Source organism: Hippopotamus amphibius, chromosome 12, assembly GCF_030028045.1.
Source record: "Hippopotamus amphibius kiboko isolate mHipAmp2 chromosome 12, mHipAmp2.hap2, whole genome shotgun sequence".
Taxonomy (NCBI): domain Eukaryota; kingdom Metazoa; phylum Chordata; class Mammalia; order Artiodactyla; family Hippopotamidae; genus Hippopotamus; species Hippopotamus amphibius.
The window spans coordinates 60,640,078-60,667,634 of record NC_080197.1 but is presented as its reverse complement, the minus strand read 5'-3'; the positions used below and the strand labels follow the sequence as shown (position 1 = coordinate 60,667,634).

The 27,557-nt window shown below is 34.5% G+C and overlaps 1 protein-coding gene across 24 annotated transcripts in view; it reads right to left on the bottom strand.

The window, feature by feature from the left end:
• The window catches only part of SOX5 (SRY-box transcription factor 5), a 952,888-nt gene that overhangs the window by 259,226 nt on the left and 666,105 nt on the right, over positions 1–27,557 (bottom strand). For all 24 annotated transcript variants that reach the window (XM_057701095.1, XM_057701087.1, XM_057701097.1 and 21 more), the window contains one exon: positions 23,297–23,507. In XM_057701095.1, coding sequence (XP_057557078.1) covers positions 23,297–23,507 — 211 coding nt within the window. The remainder of the gene's footprint in view (positions 1–23,296; positions 23,508–27,557) is intronic.

Below are 27,557 nucleotides of genomic sequence, written 5' to 3'. Positions count from 1 at the left end.
ATGAAGCAAAATCAAACAGTCTGGAAGCAGAGTGTTTGTTTTGCTTCCCTTCCAGGAATGAGGATCTAAATTTACTTGAGGAACATAAAGACGGTTTGCTCTCACACAGAGGAATATTTTGGCCTAATATTAAGAATCCTAATACGTACAAATCAAAAACTGTTCTATTCAAATATTTCGTCAAAATTATACTCATATCGTTTACAGAGAACACACAGTATGTGGAATGATTCTGCGTAGACACAAAGTTTGCCCTTCAGAATTTTACCAAATTCTATCTTGCCCAAGTTAGAAGAAAATATACTATCCTGTGAAGCAGGGAAAGGAAATATCTTCAGAATTAAGGCTGCTTCCTTCTTAACCAGCTCTAGATTTTGAAAAGCATAGGACATAAGGTTTTTATGTTTACTTGATTTACAGCCAAAATAAAGAGATAAGACTAATGATTTTTTTCTCACTTGGGAAAAATAAATGCACATACGCTATTTTGAGGAGGCAAGATTTTTGAAAATTCAGCAACTTTGGAGCTTTTAAAATGGTCAATAGTGATATACATTTAAAGGAGAAGCATGATTTAGAATCTTGGTTAATTATGGAAAATGCAAGATGATACACTTTAGGGGTAGGCCAACTTCTAGGCATATAGTACTTCTAGTTTTCCTATTTCATAAAAATAAGTCCTGTATTAGAAGCACTTAAAAAAAATCATTTGTAGTAATCCAGAAGCCTCTTGAAACACTCTCATGAAAAAAAGAGAAAAAAAGCACATCTCTGTTTACCTTACACTAATATAGTTATATGACTGGCTTATGCAACAACTCAAAACAAAACCCAGCTTTTAAAGGGCTTTAATTTTAATAAAAGTGAGCTGTTTAATTTCCATATAGTTGGGAATTTTAAAGGCATGTCTCTGTTATTGTTTTCTAGTTTAATTTCATTGTTGCCTGAGAAAATACTTTATAGATTTTCTATTCTTTAAAATTTTTCCTTCATTCTGTTAATGAGGTATATTACATTCATTGATTTTCATACGTTGAACCATCTTGCTTTTAGGAATAAATCTTCCACTTAGTCATGGTTAAAAAAAAAAAAAAAAAGTGCCTTAATTTTGTTCATTCACTAAAAAAAAAAAGTGTAGTAAAAGCATAGCCATTCTAAATAAGGGGAAACTGTTCTTATTATCCCCAAGTAATTTGCAACTGTATTGGGATATTTTAAATCTTTGAGACTCATTAAATAATAGTATTCCATGAAATCAACTGCAACAATGTTTTTTAAAAAGCAAGGAAATAAATTACTTCCGGTAGTTACAGTTTTTACAAGTAACACCTGATCAGTACCTGAAACTATATGACAGAAAATAGCTACTTATGGTATTCATTTTTATTTTTACTAATAATCTAATAGCAGGTTAACACAAATATTAATTCTGGTGTGACTGAGGTTTTATTACCTTATGGGTTGCAATAAAGAAGCTCTTGGTAGAATAATGCCCGTCATGTTCTCTTGTCAACATCAAAGTTATGACTGTGTTATGGACACTAAAAGTGCAATGACACACTTTAAATACTTTGGGTCAAAATATGTCTAGCAATAATTTGTTCTCCTTGGTAGTTTCTTAGAGCAATAACCAAAGGAAAAACACAGATGGGAGTTTTTTTTTCAAAAAGAATCATTTATGTTTTAAAGGACAATCTGTTATACGGTATTACTTATTAGATCTCTTTAGAGAAAGACACAAGAGGAAAATTTCAAACCCAGAAATAACATGAGCAAGGCCCAACCCAAACCTGAAGGGGAATTTTAAGAAGCATAGGTTGCTTATTGTTTGTTTCCTTCATATGCAATATCTTTATTTGGGATGAGGGGAGAGGAAATGGTGACTCCATTGAGTTTAAAATCTGAATTACCAAAATCCCACTTGCTAGTGAATAGCTCTGCCTAAAAAGATGAATATTGACATACTATAAGAAAAATATACGTTTCTCATAAAATGTACATGAAAATACTTCTATTTGAAAGCATCTAAATAAAGTATGTAAACACATAAAGAAGAAAAAAGATAAAACAGTGACCTTCAAATGGAAGTTACTGTGAGAACTAAAAGAAATTATTTGCTAAATGATGTGAAGAAAAATACTTTAAAATGTATTGCATTTTTCTCTTATACTCAGTTCTGCCTTAAAATAAAAATCACACATTTTCAGAAAATCTGACTATATTCCTAAAGCGTTAGGTTCCAAGTTTGGTAGTTTTTTTTGGGGGGGTGGGGGTGGGGGGGAGCTTCCATTTTACAGTTATTTCAAAGTTTTTAGTCTACTGGGCATACAGACAATAATTGTTGATCTATTCAGTCTAATGATAGATTCTTCAACTTTTATAAAATAAAGAACAATTTCTTCCCTGCTTTTTATCTCTTTACACAACTCAGAGACTCAAAGAAGATAATTACAAACAATGCCTGAAGAACGGTTCAGTTAATGTTAATTTATACAACAAACTAATTACTACCAAATGGTAAAAATCACATGTGGAAGTCCCTCTCTCCCACGCACATAACTAAACCAGCAGCCATCTGTCTCAGCTTGGGGAGAGCTCAGGGACACCCAAAGAAGATAAGGAAAAGGAAGGGCGCACAAGCATCGGCTCATTCGGCTCACCTACATAAAAATCACAGGGTTTTTCTGAACATTAAATGTTTTCAGGAAACCAAAAAGCAAATATATAGGAAAAGGTGTTTCAAAAGTCTTTCAATAAAAGCACATGTTGTTCTGTAATCATCATTTCAGGTAGAAACCTATCTTCAGCAAGTAAATGCTTGCTTTGTTTTAGACACAAACTACATATTTTTTAAACTGTCATTCCTCATCCATGTACCATTTAGCTACAGAAGAAAGAGCATGCATACTTGAATTTTCTTAAGGAAGTTAATAATTTCTGAAAGTGTATGTCCATATACTTAACAATTAGTAAAATAATCTTATATATTATGAATGTAACTTCAGAGATGATTGCTAAATTATTCTTATTGAAATAAGTTCATACATTTTAACAAACAATGCTACCAATATTTTGACATTTAATTAAGCCATAATTATATCAAATGCAGCAAAATAAGGGAAATATTTTTCCTTTAAAATCACAAGGTGAATCCTGACTTGTAAGGAATAATAGATTCTCAGATGAAAAAAAAATTCAAATGGGAATGTAAGAGTATTAAAATGCTTTTTATTTTTTGAATTAAAAGAATATTTATTCATAGAAGTGTTTCAGCTATGTTTTTAATGACATACAGGATTCCAAATAGAGAAATAGGTGCTTTGCAAATATTTGTTGAGTGAAAAAGAGAATGAGAAAACTGGAAGTAGTAGCAATAATACTAATTTCCCCTAACATATATCCCTTGTAGAATTAAAAATGTTTTACACACAGCATGATCTGACCTCTCTGAAATTGGTTCTCTCGAACTGCCCTTTATATACTTTCTAGCAGCTGACCTGATTCGATGATAGACCATACAGCAAACACTGAAGCAAGTGGATTTATAGGAAATGTATTCTCTTCCACAATGAGATGTCCCATACTGAAGGGTTGTAGCACTTCAATATGAGATTCCTATAGAAGGCAATGGAAAAGATTATACAAAGCAGCGGGACCTTAATACTGTAAGTGAGGAAACTGAAAAATTATCTGTTATTTTTTGAGGCTATTTCATGAAAGTTGACACAGAGCCTCTAGAAAATATTTTTTAAGTTCTTCATGAATATACATAAACTTTTTACTTCCTTTAGCAGCTTTTAATGGAAACATTAAAAGAACATTTTAGTTCTTTTAACCTGTACTATTTTTTATAGGTTTTTGTGATGATCAATTCTACTCAGGAATATTCTCATGGAAGTAAGGATATTTTAAAACAGAAGTCTAATTTTGTTAGCCTTTTTCATTGCCTTTTAAAATCGGTTAGAAATAGGTACAAATTGCAAGAAAGGTTTTCATCCAAAGAATCTTTAAATTATGTTGTGATATTTTCATTCAAGATACCTTTATCACTGTCCAAAATTATAGCGGGCACCCCTATTAGAATTAAAGAAATCACTTTAGAGATGTATGGATTCTGTAAGTCTCATAACCTACAAAATAAGGTATAGAAGTTGGTTATCCACACTGTTCTTTATCTCCCTTGCAATATCTCTGGGGAGACAGGTTCATATAAGAGAGAGAGCATGATATGAAAAATGAGAAGTAAACACAGGACAATTCAGGATTCTAGCAAAAACTAAAATGTCTGCCTTTCATTATTTGGATAAAATTTTCACGGAAAGCAATGCAGATAAATTACAAGCCACAAATTTTACAACAAAAAATCTTATCTTCTCTCCCAATGCCTCACAACCAGAGACTCACAGTACAGACCAACAGCAAATGTTATTTTTATTTGGATCACTACAGAACAGCTAATCAACATGAATGACTAACCTGGTGTATAACATCTGGGAGAGTTCACTGTTCTTCTTTTTGCTCATATTTCTTAATGAAATATGAGCTCTCCAATTATTTTTTTAACTTCTTTTGCATGACTTAATAAAACATTAATATATTTCTAGAATTTTATACCTAGAAAGAACTATGAAACTCACTTAATGAAATAATTTTATTTTCAAATAAAGGAAAACGAAAGGAAAATGAAGCATTTGTCCAAGATTACCCAGATAATGACAGAGCAAAATCTAGCTTCTAGGTCTTCATAATTCAGTATTTCCTTTATTAAACTTCTTTTAGGAAGAGAGCTAGAAACCCTGGGGTGGATGCCTTAGTTCAAGTCAGAGATAGCTTATTCAACCATTCAATTAACTCATTGAATTAGGAGTCACTGTGCTAGGAACCCTGGATAATGGAGTGACTGAGACTGTTCCTGCCCTCAAGGACAAGGTTTGGCAAACCATCTGTAAAGGGCCAGGTAGCAAATACTGCAGGCTTTGTAGGCTATACTAATCAAGTCTACCATTACATTACTAAAGTACATCATAGGACATTACCTCTCTATGTAAATGAATGAGCATGGCCCTGTTCTAATAAAACGTCAAAGACACAAATTTAAATTTCATATAATGCTCATGTGTCATAAAACAGTCTTCTCTTGATTTTTTTTCAAAGATTCAAAGATGGCAAAAAAAAACATTCTTAGCTCACAGGTCATATAAAACTAAGCAGCACCCTGGATTTGGCCTACAGGTCATAGTTTGCCAACCACTGCTTTAGGAGGTCAAAAGCCAATGGAGGGGAGAGACAAAACAATTTCTTTAGGGAAAAAGGATGCGGGCAATTGGAGTTAGCAGAAAATTTCTGGTGGGGGTGAAACAAACTAAGTATTAGGAATGAATGGCCATCGTCCAGGTGCAAAGTAAGGTAAAAGGCGTTGCAAACAGACATCATGAGCAAAGAAAAGCATGGTAGTAGCTATGAAAAGCCATAGGCAATTCAGCATTACTAGAACAAAAGTCATAAAGAGTGATGTAGGCAATGGCAGGAAATGAGAAAAGAGGCTGGAAAGTAAGACAGGAAGTGAGCTCACTGCAGCTGCAGGCTGACCTACCCACCCAGTTTAATAAAAAGGTCTCTGGGAGACCCAATAAAATACATGGGATGGCACAAGTACCACATCACATGCCAACTGAGACTCTTTTTCCACTCTTGAGAAGAAATTAAATGTCTACATCCATATCCCTGAGGCTGTTTCAGCACTGTTTTTTTTTTTTTTGTTTGGGCAAATAATTTATAAAAATATGGATTGCATTTTATTAACTGCCAGCATGACATATATGTCAGGAAAAATGTATTCATACTTTGCTCTATGTGTACCTGTTATATACTTGTATGTGTTAGAATTCAAGCAGTTTTGTTTAAAATTGAGGTTATACAAATGCTGCAGAGGGTGTGGAGAAAAGGGAATCCTCCTACACTGTTGGTGGGAATGAAAGCTGGTACAGTCATTGTGGAAAACAGTATGGAGGTTCCTCAGGAAACTAAAAATAGAACTACCAGAGGATCCAGCAATCCCACTCCTGGGCATACATCCAGACAAAACTATAATTCAAAAAGACACGTGCACCCCTGTGTTCACAGCAGCACTATTCACAACAGCCAAGACATGGAAATAACCTAAATGTCCACTGACACATGAATGGATAAAGAAGATGTGGTACATACATACAATGGAGTATCACTCAGCCACAAAAAGAACAAAATAATGCCATTTGCAGTAACATGGATGGACCTAGAGATTATCATACTAAGCGAAGTAAGTCAGAAAGAGAAAGACAAATACCATATGATATCACTTATATGTAGAATCTAAAATATAACACAAATGAACTTATCTATGAAAGAGAAACAGAATCAGGGTCATAGAGACTATACTGGGGGTGGCCAAGGGGGGAGGGGTGTGAGAGAGGAACGGATAGCAAGTTTGGGATTAGCAGATGCAAACTGGTATATATAGAATGGATGAACAACAAGGTCCTACTGTATAGCACAGGGAACTATATTCAGTATATCCTGTGATAAATGATAATGAAAAGAAATCTGAAAAAGAATGTATATATAACTGAGTCACTTTGCTGCACAACAGTAATTAACACAGCATTGTAAATCAACTATACTTCAATAAAAATAAATAAAATTAAAAAAATAAAATTGAGGTTATAATTACAGACCAAACAACCTTTTATTGAGTTTTGGGTAAGCATCTAAATTTTGAGAATAGATCAGTACATGAATCAGGAACTTACAAAGCTAAGTGTATTTTAGCTCTCTGAGTTAAGATTTAGGTTATGTACCCATTATTATCACCATGATTTTAGCTCAACTTTCCAAATACCATTCTACTAAAACAAGAGTTCAAAGGTAATATCCTCTACTATTTTAGTGAGTAAAGACTGAAGATGGATACAGGGGAAATAATACATTTTATGCATAGCATTATTAGTTCGAGAACCTGGGGGAAAGCCGTTAGAATATTTCCTTAGGGTTGTAAAGTTTTCCCAGAAAGCTGTGGATAAGCAGAAATCAATAACCTGAAAACATCCAGAAAAGATGAATGATGAGAAAAACATTAAAAGAAGTTACATCACAGAGAGAGCAATCCAGTGAATACTGTAAGAGCTTTCTGCACAAGCATGTAAACAGAATTGGCTAGAGCAGTCATAATAGCCACATGACCTCCACAGGTGACATAAGCAAAGACATGTCTATCAATATGTAAATATAATTCAATTCAGAGGGTAAATAACTACAGGCACTGATGATATGTTCACTTATGGTGTAAGGCCCCCCGCTCCACTCACAGAGCCGCGTGTACCTCCTCACTCACAGTTCCTCTCACCACGGAGTTACATGGTTTGTTTGCCCCAGAAGACCATGAGCAAGTTAAGGACAGGAAGGTATCTCTGATCTCTGATCTCTGTTCTCATTCACCTATAAAATAACTAGCATATAATGGGACCTCAATAAGTGTTTTCTGTCAGAATGAGAGAAAAAGTGAATCGGAGAGTAAACAGAAAACAAAGGGATTACAGAGAAAAGAGGTACTGACTCTCTCTTGGGCATCGAGAGACTTTACACAGGATGTTAGCAGGAGTCCAGAGGTAATGAAAAAATAAAACAGAAAACAGAATAGAAGGTTCTGTTCTGTACTGAGATCCTGATCTGTGTATTTTCTTTTTGTCAAAATTTGTTCTAGGCCAAAATTTTTAGTGAGAGAAATGCTCCTAAAGTCTAATTATAACCTATTATATTTATTTTATGTGTGTGTGTATTCTTTAATTCTAGGAAGTTTTTGGAGATCTAACAGAGTTGGCAAGATTTTGTCCTGTGTATGTAAGCATAGACGTAGATAAAAATAACTGATAGAGATTTAGTATTTCTTTAATGCTAAGTCTTCAAAACCAATTATTAGACATTATTTCAGAAGATTTCACATTGTTTGGAATTTAGATAAACGATTTCAAATGGCAACATTTTCCTATTTAATGGAATATACTTTGAAACTTTCAAATATTCTTAATTTGAATATTTTAAATTTAGAAAACAAAGGAAAAAATCCTGGAGAGAAAAAACAAGGACTCTAGGGTTTACTATGCTTTTTGACTTAATATTCTTTATTAACCCCTAATACAATATTTTTTAAGTGAAAAAGATGTGCTAAAAATATACAACTTCAATCTTGGTTCCTTCTTAATGATTCCTATGAGCTGTAAGGAGAAAAGACTAAGCACGACAGCCAGGTGGCTGTCTTCCCTCAGCACAGAAAAGCATAGCTGAGCTAAAGTATCGAGGCGGTAACATGAGCGCACGTCTGATTTCGATCCATTTCACTCTGCCACTGGACATGACTTCTCCCTGGCGTTTGGAGTGCTGTCCTGTACGTGAAGGCTGAGAACCGACCTCTCCTATTCATGGGGTACTGCTCTCGACACTGCTACCTGCCTGTTTAGGTGCTTTTCTTCCCTTAAACATGGTATCTGGACAGAGATGAAAAATACTAACACTGCCGGAGCAGAGACCGAAGCAAAAATTTAGGGTTAAAAAAAAAAAAAAGAAAAAGAGATAGAAAACAAAATTCTGAATGGAGAACAGTGCATTTTGTTCATTTCTATTGCCTTCTGCTCCCAAGTCTTCCACTTCACTAATGTCACGTGATGGCATATAAACTTTTCATGCAAATTTCTACAAAGCATAACTTCTCAGAAAAGAAAGGTCTGTGAAACAGAGATTTAATTCATCTTGAAACGGCAAGTCAATTCCTATCTATTAACACACAAAATACCAGCCTAGGAGAACTGTCCTGTTATAATAAACAGACATGCTCAACTATGATGTGCTCTCCCAGCTACCGATCATTTCAGTAATTATACCCACGCAATGAGCGCAGCATTGATAGTATATTAACATGTAGGGAGAAGAGAACTCAAATGCAAATTAAATTAAGGCTCAATATTTCAGTGAAGCTTACATAAGGCCTGAGAACAAATGGTCTGTTTCTTAGAAGGAAGTAAAAAGGTGATTTGTATAATTTCTCATTTTCTATTTCTAAGTAAAAAGTTTAGAAATGAAATCTGTCTTAGACTTCTAGTCTCTTAACTGTCCATTTCAAACAAATTAGATAAAACTGTCTATCATATTTCATAATCACCTGTACTTGTCATATTAATAGCAATAACAATCTACAAAAAACATTTTATATAGACAGGTTACAAAGAAAAGAGAATGGCAAATAGAAAACTTTTTTTCTACAGACAAAACAAAAAGATAAAGTTCAAGAAAAGGTTCCTCTCACCCTTTTGCAGAACTGTCAAACAACTTCTATTGACCAAGAATAGCACACAGTAAACACACCAAACAAAAGAAATGATGAAAGATGTATTTACTTGTTCAGGGCCTTTATTTTCCTTTCTATTTCATATACACCTACACTGAACAGTCTGCACTGTGTTAATAAATAACCAGTAGCAACCTAAGTGAACAGAGGAGGGGTTTATGATGCTGTCAGGTACCAGACAGTTGCTTGGCACTGTTGATACAGTGCTCTACATGTGAGCTGCGTGCCCACATAGAAAACAGAGCATATAGATTAATGGATTGATCCTTTTACCTCTTAGATACAATGGGAAGAAAGGAAGAAAGTTGTAAAACAATGGTTAATGTTTTGGAATTGTCCAACCCTTTCAATTTGGGAAGGAACAAATCAATTTTACGGACCATGTCCTACCAGAGTAATCTTTTACCAGATAACCTGCTGTGGTTATTTGGAAATCTGCTAAACTGTAACTCCGAACTCTTTAATACTTAGGAGATTTTCCATTATCTTTCAAATTGTTTCCAGTGTTGGTCCCATGCTTTATTCCATATATATAAATTCAAATTTGAAATATTCTGAAGAAAATTTTGTTTCTATTTTCCAAAATATGCAAATAATATGCATGAATTGGTACCTCATTTATGACATTAAATACTCAAACAAGAAAGCTACTCTGTTTCGTTAGCCTAAGACATTTTCAGTGTTTTGAGCTTACTCTTCATTAAAGTTTGTTTCCAAATGTCCCATGACGACGGTCTTCCCAAAAGCAATGAGAAAAGTCTAACATAAATGAAAATAACCTAAGGCCAAAAAATATCAGAATAAAAGTGAAATTACATACATTTACACACACATATACACACATACTATATATATAATATATATATTTATTACTTATTTTGTCTCATAAATGGTTTCTATATGATATGTAAATGACCCGAAAAGATACACACACACTATATATATATTTTTACTTATTTATTACTTATTGTTTCATAAATGGTTTATATATAATATGTAAATGACCTGAAAAGATACACATACACATAATTTATTACTTACTGTCTCATAAATGGTTTCTATATGATACTAAATGACCCGAAAAGATACACACACACACACACACAATATATATATTTTTTTACTTATTTACTACTTATTGTTTCCTAAATGGTTTATATATAATATGTAAATGACCTGAAAAGATACACATACACTATATATACATATACACGTGTATATACATGTGTATATATATATATTTACTTATTTATTACTTATTGTCTCATAAATGGTTTCCATATGATATGTAGATGACCTGAAAAGATATATGAATAAATGTTGGCTTTCAAATTCAGGACATAAACAAAGGGCATTAGTTCTGAATTCTACACAAGATCTTCCCCTCAGTGCCAATCTCCATCACCCAGAAGTGGGAGCAAGGAGCACAATCTGGTACCCAAAGTTCATCATCATGTAAGACAGACTATCTTAATCAGCCCAAATGTCCAGGTCATATGCTCCTTCTGTTCTGCCCTAGCCTCACTGCTCCCTCATGATCTTGGCCATACTTCTCCTCACCATTAAGGGTGGTTAAGGAGGGTACACTGGGAGTCCTTGAGGTCTCAGAACTCTGGAAGCAGGTGGCAAAGGAAACTCTTTGAGTGAGCTCTCCATCGACTCTAGTGCTGTCCGTGCCATCCCCATAAGCAACTCCTATTAAAAAAAAAAAAAAGCACCAAGCATCCACTAGAACAAAACCAAGCAGGCCCATTTAATTAGGGCATTTGCTTGATATCCACTTCTTCATGTTAAACACACAGACACACGGGCCTAGGAGGTCTGATTAATTTTAATATGCACGGTCATGGCAAGTGCCTCAGGGGTAACTGAGTGAAAAACACACACGCGCGCAAACACACAAAATCCTCCAGCTAGTTGAGTCTGACAAATTAGCTTCAGAAAAATGCTGTGTGTGTTCTCCAGATTAGAGTGTTACTATTCAGCAAGGGCCTGAACCTTTAATGTGAGGGAAAAGAGCCCTCAGAAACAGGTGGCTGGCTCTTCACTCCTGAATAAGTGATAGCTCCGAAAGCTGGGGCACATGAGCAGCAAGAAGGGCTGGCACTCTCCCCTAAAGTCCATGTCCAGCCTGGGTCAATGGGTCCATGCATTATAACTCAAAGTCTGGAACTGAGGGTTTTCATTATGGACAAGGAAAACGGGGTACCTCATTTATCTGAAAGGTTTAGGGAATACTGGAAACATTTGGGGAAAGACATGTTTGCAATGATTTACATCCTGTTGTAGATAAACTCACATCTGAGCAGGAATCAAACAGAATTCTTCTTAAGTAACAGAGAAACAGCCACCTGAAAAAAGAATGCTATTTTGCTTGTTCACAGAAGAGTGAGCATTAAGGACATAGTCTTCAATATGATTACATTTTATTAACAAAAGTACAAGTTCTAATTAAAAAGAAAAATAGAAGCTTTCTTGGCAGAATGGGTTTCTTGAACACACAACCCTGGATCTCAGCTCAGGGACTTCCTACTCTAAAGAAGATCCCCAAAGGCAATCCCTGAGCCTTTACAATCCAAGTCAGAAAGTCTTTAGAGAAAATATAAATTAATTCTCTATAACACTTAATGAAATCAACAATATCAAGATAAACCGCTATGATGGATACCACTTGAAAAGAAGATGAGCGTAAGTTTCACTCTAGTGTTGAAAAATTACAAGGCTTCAAACTCAGCATACTCTATGCTAAAGTTAAAACACTTATTCCTGAAGAAATAGGCTCTACAGCATTTGAGGGTGTCTTCTTGTCCTGACCTTTAAAAAATAAACTCTTTTCTTTATCATCATTTTATGAGTGTCGATTTCCATACAGTGGTGCCTTTGAAAAGGGTGCCTGGAGGTTAGACTCCAGCATGCTCAACAAGAGAGACATTTTCCAGTGACAGACTGCACAGACGAACACGTAGCCACAATGCATTAGGAGTAGCCTCCAACAGCAGCGGGAGTGTGAGGAACAAAACTTAAAAGGGCTCAATTGAAAAGTACCCTTGTTTGTCCTTCAGTGGAACAGCACTTACAAAGCCTCTTCAACGTGTACTTTGTCAAAAGGACAGTGAGTAACTAAACAAAAGCAACTCAAACCTCTGCCAATTAAAGTATCTTTAGGCTTTTCCCCTGATCCGTTTACTTTTTATTTTTCCCACCTCATCAGATGTGGTTTTAAAACAAGAGTGAATTTCAAAGTGAATTTCAATATTCTTAATTTAATGGATTGCTTTGGGATTCTGAATTTAGGAAAGCCAATCTCCATAATTTCCCTATAAAAATAATAATTAAAAACTTGGTAAAATTAGGGGGTAATTTTGAATTTCAATTTCAACTTGTCTGTTAATGTAGTATGGTTCGATTTAAATTCTAAAGGGCTGTTCAACAACAGACATTTAAAGTATAAGAGCAGGCATTGTGATTTATAATGTAAACTCAAACATCAAACATTCAACGCCTGTAGGGATGTCCACAAGGCCAAATATCATGCACCAGAGGCCTGTCTTTTCCACAGAATAATTACATATAATGTGTAGCACAGCACAGGTGAAAATACACTTCTTGTAATATCTACACTAGGACCCCTAAAATACGTCTTAAAACAAGGAGAAAAAGCTTTATGTCCATTTAGAGAATCTAATGGGTCTATATGTCAACACATTTGTAATAGAAATTAAAAGTCCATTAACACACAATTATTTGGGGGAAAAAAAAGAACAAGTAGAGTACCATAGAAGGTACAAGCAACTAAATTGAATTATTTTCCATACATGGGACAGAAGCAAATATTAAAAAGATACATTACATAATAATAGCCATACATACTTTTAAGTTTTAAGAGAGTATAATTCATGACCAACAATTTATACTTTTTTGCTTAACAACATCTAGTTATAAACTTAAAAAGTTTCAAATCCAATCCTAGAAATGGTACACATGGAGTTAAGTGTGAGTTTCTTGGCATCTGTCATTGAGTATTTGTAGTACACTGACTGCATGGTGTCAGGGTTATATCCACTGAAGTTTTTCTACCTGAGAGAACAATATTTCCTGCTGTGTCTGCTGGAGAGAAAGAAAGAGAAAGAGAGAGACAGAGACAGAGAGAGGCAGAGAGAGAGAAAATTAATGACAATAAAATTCCCAATATTTTCTTCACCCAATGATGGTCTCTGGTCGGTAGATGACTCTGAGGGTGAAGCCTTGAGATCTGTCACAATATATACTTTTCCAAACTCATTCCATTATTTTATTCTTACAAAAAAAGAGAATTAACTTTTTTGTGAAGTCTGTACTAAAAGCAATGAACTGTTTCATGTAAAGTAACACTGGGTGACTTTGGTAATAGGTTATGCCTTTAGGGTCTCATAATAGAAAACTGTGAGCAAAGATTTTTCTGAAGAAGTTCAGGGTAAAAGTCCCAATTTTGTAAATAATGATAAAGGCTAGTTCTAGTAGAAACAAAATTTCACAAATAAATGCAGTATCTCACACACAAGGGGTATGCTCATCACGGTGTAACAATTTTGGAGGTGTGGGTGTCATACTCTAAGAAGGAAGAACACTGACAGATACAGATGCTAAATAAAACCCAGCATATGTGGAATCTGAAGGGAGGACTACACACATACCCACATGTACACACAAAAGGAATGGAAAGAAAAAATCAAAATAGGGGAGGAAAAAAAGAACAAATGAGAGAAAGCTAAAATCTTAGAAACTTATGCAACCTTTGGTCAAGAGAATCCTCAATTATATTTGTCTTCAGTACACATTCACACTTATCGTAGAAATAAGAATATAAGAAATCCATAAATCCAGGATGAAACTGCTTCTCCTAGTCTCATGTTGGTCACATTTTGCAGTTTTATCCATTATCAATATAGAGAAATCTGCTTTCTTTTTGAAAAGTAATTCTTCAGATACAAACTTGCCTAACCACATTTTATATAGGGAAATTTATATATATAAATTTCAAAGCAACTAGCTATCCAGGGATTTTTATGAATGTTGGGTTTGTTGTTTTTTGTTGTGGACTGCATATCCTAAATTTCCAGGATTTTTAAGGTCTGAATCAGAATTTTTCAGAACATTTAAGTACCCTGGGAAAGCATCACTGGTGCTATATAATGTTTTTGGTACGCCAAGGGTAACAATGTTTCTAACCAGCCACAATGGGATCATAACAATAACTAGTACAATTCCAAGTTGGTTGTAACTTATAAAGTATTTTCATGTTCATTACCTCATTTATTTCCTTCAACAACCCTCTGATGAAAGTAGGGCAGTTAGCATTGCCAATAGAGAGCAGATAGTCATATATTAACACAATTACTACAGCACCTTAAAGGCAGGTAAATAGGATGTGTTTTATAATATAAATTAAAAGGTAGATGCTCGGTTTTATGCAAAGAAATCCTTATTTAAAATTAAAAGCTGCATTTCCCCCAAATGTGGCAAAATGGATACAATGACATTCCCAAATATTGCTAAATATTTGTAAGTTATTGCTTCAAAACTGATCAGAGACTACACTGTATCAATATATATCTGACACATAGGAATCAGGGGCAGAACCAGGACTACAACTGGAACACTGATTCACAATATAGTTACTCTTTTTCATCATGAATTGATTCGAAAGTCTGATAAGAACTAGGTCTCAAAATATGCACAAATACATATATTTGCACCATTTTGCATACAGTTGCCAAGATTTATAAGCCCTCTGAAGGAACTCATGAGTCCTGAGTTTGGAAACTTTTACCCTTGAGAGACTATGTTAGAGTCCTTGAAAGACTGGAGGGAACAAGGAAGGAGTTGAATCAGTTACTTTTCTTTGACTGCAGGCCTCCTGAGATGAACTGTGTGTGGGGTTGGGGTGGTGGAGTGATAGATCCACCCACAACCTGCTCGCATCCTGAACTCGTCATAAGGAATAACTCTCTCTCCCATGCCAGCTCTACCCTAGAAAAGAGTGCTGGTCTCCATTATGATGAAACACTATTAAAGAACTATTTCCAGCTTTGAATTCTGGAAAATTATTCATAGATCAATTCAATTTTTACTGTGTCCATAGCAGTGGGGGAAAATGATAAACTATGGCCACAAATTCACAGATAATGCCAATATATTAGCAATATTAGAGTTATTTAAAAGACTAATGTGACTATAAAATATATAAAGTCTTTGTTATGTGTGTATTTTAGCTTTGTATCCTGGATCTTACAATTATCTAGTTTTGTGACCTGGGACAAAACTTTAACCTCTAAGTCACAGAAAGAATTTAAAGTAATGATCTCAAAGATTTAATAATGACAAGAAGGACAGAGAGGACAAGATGAATGAGATAAACAGGTAGCGAGGTTAACTGAGTCGGACATGAAGAAAAGAGGACAGTAAAAACAGAAGGCAACCAATGAAATCTACTCAATTTTTAGAGGTGTGTTAGCCAAGGCTGTAAAATGTCAATTAGTGTGTTGACCATCATCTACAGGTAACACAATCACCTACTATGCAGCAAGCTCATTATTAGGAAGCAGAGAGGAATAGATAATCAAATCAAGAACTCAGCATTTCAACATTCATGTACTTACGATTGTGTAAGGCAGAATGTAAATAAACAATGATGGTAATGTGGTCGGAACTAACAGAGATGAGTTAGTGTTAGCAGTGTAGACTAAATCAAGTTCTGAGAAAGGTATTCAGAGAAGGTGTTGAGTCTTAAAAGGTGCATATAAATTCAGTAGGTAGATAAGACAGGGAATGATATTTAGGGCAGAGGAAACAGCATATGAAAAGGTAGAACAGTATTAAAAGTACAGAGTGTTGAGAGAACTGCATGTAGTTTCTTTAATAAGACAGCATGAGAACATGTACCTTAGAGAGTGGAGGAAAATAAGGTTAAGGGGATAAAAGGGTTGGGACAGATTGTATATGATCTTGTGTTCAATGCCAAGTAGTTTTGTGGAGGAAAAGAAGTTTGTTCTAATTCTAGTTCCTCCATATAACAAGAACATGAACAAGTTACTAAGCCTTGATTTTTCATTTTTAAGATAAATAATATCAGCTTCAGAGTTTCTGAGGATTAAATGAGGTAGCTCAAGTAACATATGGCAGAAGAGTTGTGTGTTTATTAAGGTCTTTCCTCTCCCTTTCCCAAGACAGCAATGGGGTAACACTGAAGCAGTATAAATGTCCTTTCAACAAATATTTTAAATATTTAGTAGGTGCACTATCCTCACCCTTAAGGAGTGTAATTAGGGGAAGAAACTTGACAGATAAATAGACAATCATAATACAGTTGAGTGATTGTAACAATGGAGGGAGGCAAGTAACAGTTCTTAAAAAGATGAGAAAGTTAATGCAGTGAGGGTAAATAATGCTTTCCAGCAACCTGGAGAAACGAGAAACAGAATTACAGATAGAGGGGATGGGAATCAAGAAAGGGTGTTGTTCGTTGTGTTTCTAGGAGGAAGAGATGTAAATAAGCAGAAAAGGCTATTCCAGAGAGACACAGGAGGTAATACAGACATTAATACAGAAAAGTTAAAACATGAAGCCTGTTGCAATCCTGTATCTAAAAGGAGTCTATTTTAAATGAGATATATAATAAGTTCTCATCAAGGTAAAGATTACTTTCACCTACACTGTTCTGAGCCTAAGGTTTGAATGGAAATCAAATTAAAGTCTGGATCTGATCCCTCAATTTAAGTGCTGATCTATATTTACAGACCAACCTTAGCTACCTGGAACCTGAGAACACGGGACATTCATGGATACCCATCTATCTTGGCTTTATTAGTTAAATTAAGACAGCTGCTTGTCTTAGATTTGTTCAAATTTAATTTAAAGATCAATGATACACTCTTTAAATCTAAGATGTGGTGATGACATTATTTCTAAAAAAATCAAGACAGAGAATAAAGAATACCAGAAAGTATGATGTAACTAAACAGGGGGAAAAAAGGCACCTGGACCTGCAGGATGTGCACTGGATTCTCATTCTGGCTTTAACACTAACTGGCTGTATGATCTCAAGTACATCTCTACCTCAGTTCTTTCCCTCTCTCAAAATGAGGAAAGAGGGCTAAAATGTGTCATTTCATTCCAATTCTGAATTTCTATTATGCCAAACTAATTTGCTCCCAGACATTTTTCTAAAACAAGTTTTTCTTAAGGTATCTTCCAAGGCATTTTTTTAACACTTTAAAATCAAACAGTTTAAACTGATCTGATTTTTCAATTAAAGCTTTCTGGAAATTTGATCACCACTGAGGAATCAGAAGTTTACTTTAGCAGAAAATTACTGACTACTACTTTCTTATTCAATAATTCAAAGGAATTTAGGGACACGTGCTAATGTGTAACATTAAACTATGACTGGCAAAATTCCAAATTAGAAAAAAACAGTATAAGCAGTGGTTAAGGGCATAATGGTCATTTGAATAATGATGCTGACAGCCACCTTGTGACATTTAATCATCAATTTCCTCATCTGAAATGGGGATAATACGAATCAGAGTATTTAAATAGTTCATGTGTATGGCATTTCCTGAAATTGGAATAGCTATGCATAGTAGCCCTCGTTATAAGGTTTATGTAAAGATTAAATAAAGTATTTCATATGAAGTACTTAACACTATCATTAACACATGATATGCACTTAATATATGCAACCATTTTTCCCCAAATACATATCATTTATTCAATGCCTTGATATAAGAATAATGTATGACATATTATATTAAACCTCACTGTCATTCTTAACTCCTAAGTTTAATAGTTAAAAAAAACTGATAGAGCACAGTTACCACCAAATATAAAATACCTGTATATTATATAGGTCAGGCATTTTGAATTGAAAACTTACTATGAACTTTGGCAGACTCCACATCAGTTAAAATGTCACTGGACAAATGAGAATCTTTAGCACCAGAACTTTTTTAAGTAATGACACGCAAAAAATTCTGATGGAGGAAAAAGATACAAACAAAAATATGTATCTTCTATTTATAACTTCTAAAATATTTTAATTAATTGCTTGAGAAGATATGCTAGCTGGAATAAATGAGCCAGTTTTTCTTCGACCCACATGCAAATCTAATTTTCTTTCTAACCATTTTACCTCGGTGGCCTCCTTTTGTACGACACACCATTCTCTTCTAACTTGTGAATTTCTGCTAGTTTGCTGTTGGCAGGGATAAGGTCGGAAATAACACGGACTTTCTATTGAAATCTGCGCCCCCCTCAATGAGAGGAAGCAAAGGCATGAATATGGCACCCTCATCATGTTTTATCTGGGGCTTAATGAAATTTTCATCACAACCTGCTGTTCATTTTAATGGCCTTTGAAAAACAATGGAAAAAATAGCTTGAGGGAAGAAAAGATTTTTCTGTGGCAGATACTTGTCAGCTTAACATTTAGTTCTGTTCACCCGCTCTCTGCTCTCCTCATCCCCGTATTGCTGCACTCATCACAGAACTATAACAAGGTTTTGTAGTTTTTCATTAAATTTATTCCTGTGTATTTTATTCTTTTGATGCTATAGTACATCACAAAACTATAGATCATTTGTTTGTACTGTATGCAGTGTCACTGTCTTGGTGCTTGGATGATGTCAGGTTTTGGTGTCCATTCTCATGTCTAACCAAACCCTTTAATTAGTGGAGTTTTTAATCAGTTTGAATAATGACCCCAACAGTCACCCTGTGACAGATTCAATCATCAGTTTCCTTATCTGAAAACAGAGATAATAAGAATCAAAATATTTAGAATGTAACTTTCCACTTGATGTGGAGCCTTTTACATACCTCTTTAGATATATTTTTCCACATTTATCTCTTTGCAGTTAAAAAACAATAGAAAGACATGTCCTTTAACATTCTATTCCTTTTCTATGATGCAATTTTCTGCCTTGTTATTATTTTTTTCTTAGTGACTAAGATTATCACTTTATTCAAATACATAAATTGCTCCTTGATAAATCTGCCAATAGTTGCAATTACTAAACATTTTTGCAAGAGCAAATTTCTTTATCAATAAAAGTGAGCCTAATTTCTCCAAAGAAGACATACAGATGGCCAATAGTACATGAAAAGATGTTCAACATCACTAATTATTAGAGAAATGCAAATCAAAACTACAACGAGGTACCATCTCACACCAATCAGAACGGCCATCATTAAAAAGTCTACAAATAACAAATGCTAGAGAGGGTGTGGAGAAAAGGGAACCCTCCTACACCGTTTGTGGGGATGTAAGTTGGTGCAGGCACTATAGAAAACAGTATGGAGGTTCCTCAAAAAGCTAAAAATAGAGTTGCCATATGATCCAGCTATTCCACTCCTGGGCATACATCCAGACAAAACTCTAATTCGAAAAGATACACGCACTCCAATGTTCACAGCAGTGCTATTTAAAATATGAAGACATGGAAGCAACCTACATGTCCATTCACTGACAAATGTATAAAGAAGATGGGGTGTGTACACACACACACACACACACACACATAATGGAATCCTACTCAGTTTTAAACAAGAATGAAATAATGCCATTTGCAGCAACATGTATGGACCTAGAGATTGTCACACTAAGTGAAGTCAGTCAGTAAGAGAAATACAAATACCATATGATATCACTTACGTGTGGAATCTAAAATACGACACAAATGAACTTATTCGCAAAAGAGAAACAGAATTGTAGATATAGAAAACAAACTTACCAAAGGGAAAAGAGGGTGGGGGGAAGGGTAATTAGGAGTTTGGGATGAGCAGATACACACTACTAGGTACACAACAGATAATCAACAAGGGCCTGCTGCATAGCACAAGGAACTATATCCAATGTCCTGTGATAAACCATAATGGAAAAGAATATGAACAGAATATATACATAGTCCAAATATGTATAGGTGAATCACTTTGCTATACACTAGAAACTAACACATTGTAAATCAACTATACTTCAATTGTAAGTAAATAAATACAAAAATGTGAGTCTACTTACATTTCTGTGTACTCAAAGCATGTTTAGGAATCTTGTGTTTGTAAACATAAAACCATCTTAGTAGTTTTGTATTCATACAAAAACTATCTTTCTGGACTCAGGTGCTTGGCATGTTCAACCTATATTCCAGTCTTCCATAAAGACTATCTCTCTATTTTCTCAGTGTCTTTATATTACTCAATAACAAGTCACTCTTGAGCTGAGCTTTTAATATATTTGTAGGAAGGAAAATACAAAAAGCTGCGGGAAATACAATAATGAAAAGTCTAATGTCCACATACAATAATGATATTTCTCCGTGTGAACTTTTCCTGCCATGGATACTCTACCTCTGTTCTTTTGCCTGTGTAGCTATAATTGTCTCCTAATTCTCAATACCTCTGAATGTTTCCTGCTAAGCAAATTGGAAAGCACTGTCTCCTGTCCTCCTTCCTGTTAGGAATTATTCATTTGGCTTTGGCCTGTCATATACTTCCAAACTAAGTCTGTGCACCCACTTGAAAGGAAGCTCACATGAAACACTGAGGGAACACCAAGGCCCTAAAAGAAAGGACACCTCAGTAGCAAAGGGCACACTTCATATCCAGATCTTGCTTATCTAACACCATTCCCTAATAAAAGGAACCAGGATTTCTTCGAGAAATGGCTTATTCTAGGACTGGGAGAAGGAAAGATACAAGATGAATTTGCAGCATCTTACAGTGCCAGAAAGTAAAGAAGTGCTAAAAACAAAAAACAAAAAAACAACAAAAAACCCACCATCACAGTGGTATGTCAAAGCACATGGAAGGAGCCTCCAATGAACAAAGCCAGAAAAACTTGACTAACAAAATTTTAAAAAATGCAATTATAACTCAAAGTATAAAATAAACATCCATGAGTTCATACTGATATAAATAAGTGATTGAATAAATAAATGATAGAGAAGAGATAAATCTCCAATAAAGAATAATTCGAAATAAATTTCTAGATGATTCACTGTAAAGGAAGGGTATCAAGGCTCCCTACTCCTTAAATGTGGGTTGCACACAGCACCTTCCTTCTGAAGAGCATGGTATAGAGACTTTACAGTGGAGAAACCAGACAAACACTGTATCAGCCAGGTGATCAAGGTCAACATCAACATTCATAAATCACATAGTAAGTATGTACTCTTGATGTGATGTGACAAAAATGGTACTTGGTTCCTGTGGTCTACTACCCAAACCCACAATCCCAGTTTAATTAAGAGAAAACCATCAAACGAATTCTAATAGAGGGACATTCTACAATATATCTGAACAGTATTCCTCAACATTTTCAAGGTTATCAAAAACAAGAACAGTCTGAGAAACTGTTGCAGCCAAAAGGAGCCAAAGAAGACATGGCAGTTAAACAACTAAATGTAATCTGTTATTTGATGGCATCATAGAACAGAAAAAGCACATTGTGAAAACTAAAGAAATCTGAAAAAACTTTAGTTAATAATACTGTATCACGACATAAAAGATGCAAAATAATTTTAAATGCAGAAAGTTAATCACACAAAATGTACATACATAAAAATAAAGAAAAAGAAAAATACCATAAAGATGTTATATCAGAAAGCTATGATTTTGGGTGATTTTTATTTTCTACCTTTTAATTTTTCTGTTTTTTTTTAAACAATCCTTATAGTAAGAAAGTACTATTTTTACTATCAGAAAAAACTGCAGCACATTAAAAGAAAAAGGTTGTCTGGGTCCTCCTCAAAACCCCATTTTTATCTCCATGTGGATTAGAGCCAAAAAGTCTTTGGCTGACTAGATTATCTCTAAAATTCCTTCCAACTGTAAGATCATGTGAATTACATAAATTTTAACTAAAATCCATGTCCCAGCTATGCATCTGGTAGAGACCCAGAAATATTTAATTACCACATGACTCCCAATACTGGTTAACATACAGTTTGTGCCAGATATACTTATAATTTACCAGTGTCCTAACAACAGACTAGAAATGAGCCCAACTCAGTGTTAAATAGTATAAATGCAGTATATTTTTGGTGTAAAGTATGTCTTTTTATGTCACTGTTTTATGTTTGTTTGTTTTAATTTTCCATCTGACTCTGAAATAGGAGGCATGTTTTTGTGTTTAATGTGGCATCTGTGCTTAGGATGGACATAGGTTTATAGAGGAGTTAGTAAACATCTGTAACATAAAGGAGGACTATCAGTTATGCATAAACTATATAATTTGCATCAGCTGTTTTACTAGTCTGCTTTAATTTTAAGATTAGTCCATGAGCATATCACCTGTAGGATACTGCACGTAACTATTAAAGAGATTTAGAAAATGAAATCTTAAAACAAAGGCATCCTGGAAGTTGAAAACACAGGAACTTCAGCAGAGCTAGCATAGTTAGAGAATCACTACCTTTCAAATACACAATAGTGCTGACCATACTAATTTTGGGTTATACAAAACACAGACCTGTCTAGGTAGCCTAAAATGCATTAATGTATAAAGGTTATAAAATGTAACAAAGTTGTAGAATGGCCCTGGTGGGGGAAGTTGGGGATGCACAAACTAGACTGCAGATATCTGGCAGGTAAGGTGGTGACTATCCTGGGCTCTTCTGCCACTTTCTATTCTTGAATCTTCAAGTTTTACTCAACCACAACTTACTCATGTGTGAAAACAAGGAATACATCACAACAAAAATTAATGACTTATAAAATTCAGGTTAGATGTAGAAACGTTTCTAAAAAAATACTCTTCATCTTCATAGCATTAGGTTTCTTCCAATTTAACCTTGAGTGTGCGTCAGAAAAGGGAACTAGAAGTTAAAATCAAACTGTTAAAATCAGGAGATTGGCAATAACTTTGTTTTCTTTTCCATGGTTTACCTTCTGGCTCATTTTTGATGAGCTCTTCCATTTTCCTCTGCTTCAAGGTGTCAACAACATCAGCTAAGCTGCCTTTGCGCCGCTCAGGAGTTCCCAGGGCTGTACTAGACAAGGACTCGCCACTCTGCCGCCCACCTTCTTCTGCCTTCTGAGGTGAGGTAGATGAGTTGTGTGGGGCAAATGAAGACATAACTTTATTGCCATCAACTTCCTGAAAGAGAAAGCAAAGGAAAATATATATATATATATATTTGTTTAAAATTCAGTAAGCTTTTTAATTTTAATTGGTTACATGGCTTATTCAGCTGAAACATTAAAAAGTGAAATGTCACTCTGCAAGAGCAAAAGGAATAAAAAAATTCCAAAAAAGAATACATTAACTTTACAGGCTGGCACTAGAGTGAGACAAAAATCAATTCATAGGGTAAGTAAAAATAAGAAGATTCTCTCCCTTAGACTGAGTTCAAATGGCAATGCAGCCTTCTACGAAGCCTATATTGATAAGATTTGTTCTTTTGCTTTTGTTTGAAAGTCTTAGGTTTTCCTATGAACACTAAATGCGGTGGTCATCTGTAATAAACCTTCTCATGATAGTATAATGTTTAAACAAATACCATTCCGTATATTTAATTTTCTTTTTGATTTTAAGCAGCTGCCTCTTCTTGATGATACTCCTAATGAAAGTAGGGTCCTCTTTTAGTTCCCCACCTCCCTCTCATGCCTTTAAGAAGACATCAGCCACACAGCTTATTCCGACATCAGAGAGGAACACTGCCAATTCATTTCTGCTCATGCGGAAGATACTTTCAATTCCATTTGTTACCTGAGGCCCTGTTTCTGACGATACTCTTTGCTATTTTGCACGTTAAGCATCATTTGCCCTACAAAACAAAGATTCCTGCAGACTTAGCCTCTCCATAATTATGTATGTGTATGAAAAGAATTTATTCTACAATTCTAAAACGTAAACATATTTTTGGTGTTCCTTTTGTCATTATTTTCCCCACAATTTCTAGTAGAACTTTGGCAATCTGTGTAATATTGGGGGTATATTCTGTGTAAGTGGCACTAAATTGATTTTTCAGACATTTTCAAGAGAAATGATATTGAAATGACAAAAAAATTTATTTTCTTAAAGGTTTTCCTTGCATAATCTCTTACTTCCATAATCCTTTGACTTGCCACAAAGCAAAGCTTTTCTTAAAAATAAATCTGTATCTTAACATCTTTGAGGAAGTTAGTCTCTGCCTAGGTTTATTTCTTAATTCTACAGCATTACTAGTTTCCATTAAAATATATATGAGTGTGTACATATTTAATATACAGGATAATAGCTTATAACTGTGTTTACACATTTGTCCTCTATTGTAGACATGTTATTAAGGATCTGTTGACTGCACAAAAATGATAAATCACACGATTTGATACCTAATCTTTAAAAATTAATGCTAATATTTTTGATGATTAAAATGTATTTTAAAATACTTGATAAAAACTGTCATTCTAATTTTTTGAAATTATTAAAAATAGAGATGTCAACACAAATATAATCATAATCTGTTCGTATGATTTTTGCCAATGGATATTACTGAGTACAAGGACATGAGCTACGGTACAAACACCAGTTTGTTGGGTGGGGTCGAGGCAATGTAGGAAAAACAAAAGTTAAAAATGTGTGCCAAAATAATTTCCAAAAACTGTAATTCTAAACCCTAAATGGTTTCCATTTCCTACACAAAAGAATATGCCTCTTACAATTACTATTTCTTGACTGTTCTATAGACAACACTTTCAGGGATGAATCTTAGCTTATAACGTACTTGGATTTAGAAATCAATATGCATAATGTAATCATTACAAGCTCCTACAGGCTCAACGAAGCTACACTTTTGTAATTATTTGTTTAAAACCAACATATAAATTAAAGCAAACACTTAAACACAGATTCATACAAACACAGACACCTCTGAAAAGGGCAAAATCACAAATTCATTCAGTAAACTAGGAATGTTTTTATGAATCACACATAATAAACATTAGCTCAGTGTAGTGTGCAAACCAGAATACAGCAAAACTGCTTTATTTATTTTCCACAGATCTGTCTTACTTATTTCCAAGGTCAAAAGCAGAAACACCCCAGTTTTAGCTTTACTTCAAACATTTATATTTTATACTCTGTTTTTACACTGTATTACGATAAATTTTACAAACAAGAATTCGGCAGCTGAACTTCACCTGCCTTAATTAAAAATTACACACGTCTTTCTGCAGCATCATCAGTACCGAGAATGGCACCCAATTTAGATGCAATGAAGTCTATTAAAATATCCGAAAATTTTTCAAGTTAAAGTAAAATAAAATAATATCCCATTTTGCGTGTCTCTAATTTTCTACACCTTGCAAAGAGGAAGGATGTATTGTAGAGTTTACAATATTTCACAAGAATTCTAAACTCAGTTACCACAGCAATATAAAAATAAATAAATTAATTAGCATTACTGCTGTTTCACGCAGGAATATTTATCTTATCACTATTTCACCTGTCTGATTACATTTCAGCCTCTGGCGCTGTTAATCCCTTTAACAGTTTTATGTAGTTAACAGATGTTTCAGTGTGGGGCTGCATTGTTCATTTGCATGGCGAATGGCCTGTTACGGAGTGCTGGCACAGTCTTCAGTCAACGAAGCCCTGTGGTTTTCAGTTTCTTCCCTGGGACTACATTTACTATACAGGAAGTAAGGACTGCATGTTTCCCTTCACTTTCCTGGGAGCTGAACATCCAAAGTGTCTGCTAACAAATACAGCAGTGGTCCAGGCCAGCAATATATATTTAATTAAGTTTTGTGAACTCTAAGAACAAGCTTCAGTATTTTGCAGAAGAGCTCTCAGACTGTGATGTGTAACTTCTGAAGTCTGTGTTCTAAACTTTTAGAATGAGGTAAATAATCTTTGTTATTCTTGAAGAAGCTTTACTTAACCCTGCCCTCTTTGTCACCTTTGCAACCATGAGATGAAGGAAGGGGTCTGCCTAATGTATCCATGTATCTACCCTCATCAATATTATTCTAAAAATTGCATTCTTATTAATTCTATAGATAGCATTTTGCTATGAACACTTTGAAAGAAGTGTTATTTCAACTACAGTATTCAAATTTTAGTTTAGATAACTTGGTGATTAAGGTGAATTAACTCATTTGATAAAAGAGATAATATGTGACTCAACCCGATACGTATCTTCCTTTTATTGTCCAAATGACATTTCATCCTTGACTTCTGGCCTCAAAAAACACATCATCATGCTTATTTTTTGGTCCTATAAACTGAAATTAAATCCACACAGGGTAGTAAAAACATTATATTTAATAGTCTATCAGACTATATAATCACTAAGAATGATAGCCAGCATTTATTGACTATTTACTTTATGTCAGGCACTGTTTAAAGTGCTGTGTATGCATTAACTCTGTTAATTCTCATGGCAAGCCTATGATTTGCACTTCAGAGCTGGAGAAATTGAGGCATACAGACTGAAGGAAATGCCTGAGATCATATGACTAATAAAATAGATAAGTAGATAATCAACTCCATCCTCCTGGCTTCCAGAACCCTGGTTCTCAACCACAGTGCTATTACTACTCTACTCTTAAAAAACAAAAAACTAACAAACAACCCCCCCCCCAAATTTTTAACCATGTCTATATCTATCAATGATATGCGTGAACAAGATACACTTCTTCTTAATAATTAAGCATGAAAAGGAGAGGCTTTCACCCTAATATGTTTGACTCGTAAAGAAATGATACAAATGCCTTGAAATTAGTCAATTCAACTATATTCTAGGCTTACAAAGCTTTCCCCATCCAAATATACATTGGTTTATGTCATATTCAAAAAAAATGAACCTTAAGATTTAAATAGTTATATAAACCAAACACATAAATTTGAGCTCTAATCAAAATAATGGTGCTCAGTAGTTTATCATTTTTTATCTATCTTTATAAAATGTGTGGCTATCTCTAGCATTCTTTCTAGTTTACTAAAGTTTTGAACTTAGACAAAACAGTATGGAAGATCTGGACTATCTTTAATAGATTCGCATTAATGAAAGTTCATTAATTTGGGTATTGCATAGATGTAGCACAAAATGAACTACGGATCCACAGAGAAAGTGCTTTGGTACTGAACAAGTTTTGATAGCATAGATATCACCAGGACATGGCAAAACAAAACTTTGAAAAATATCTGAAAAACCATATTATT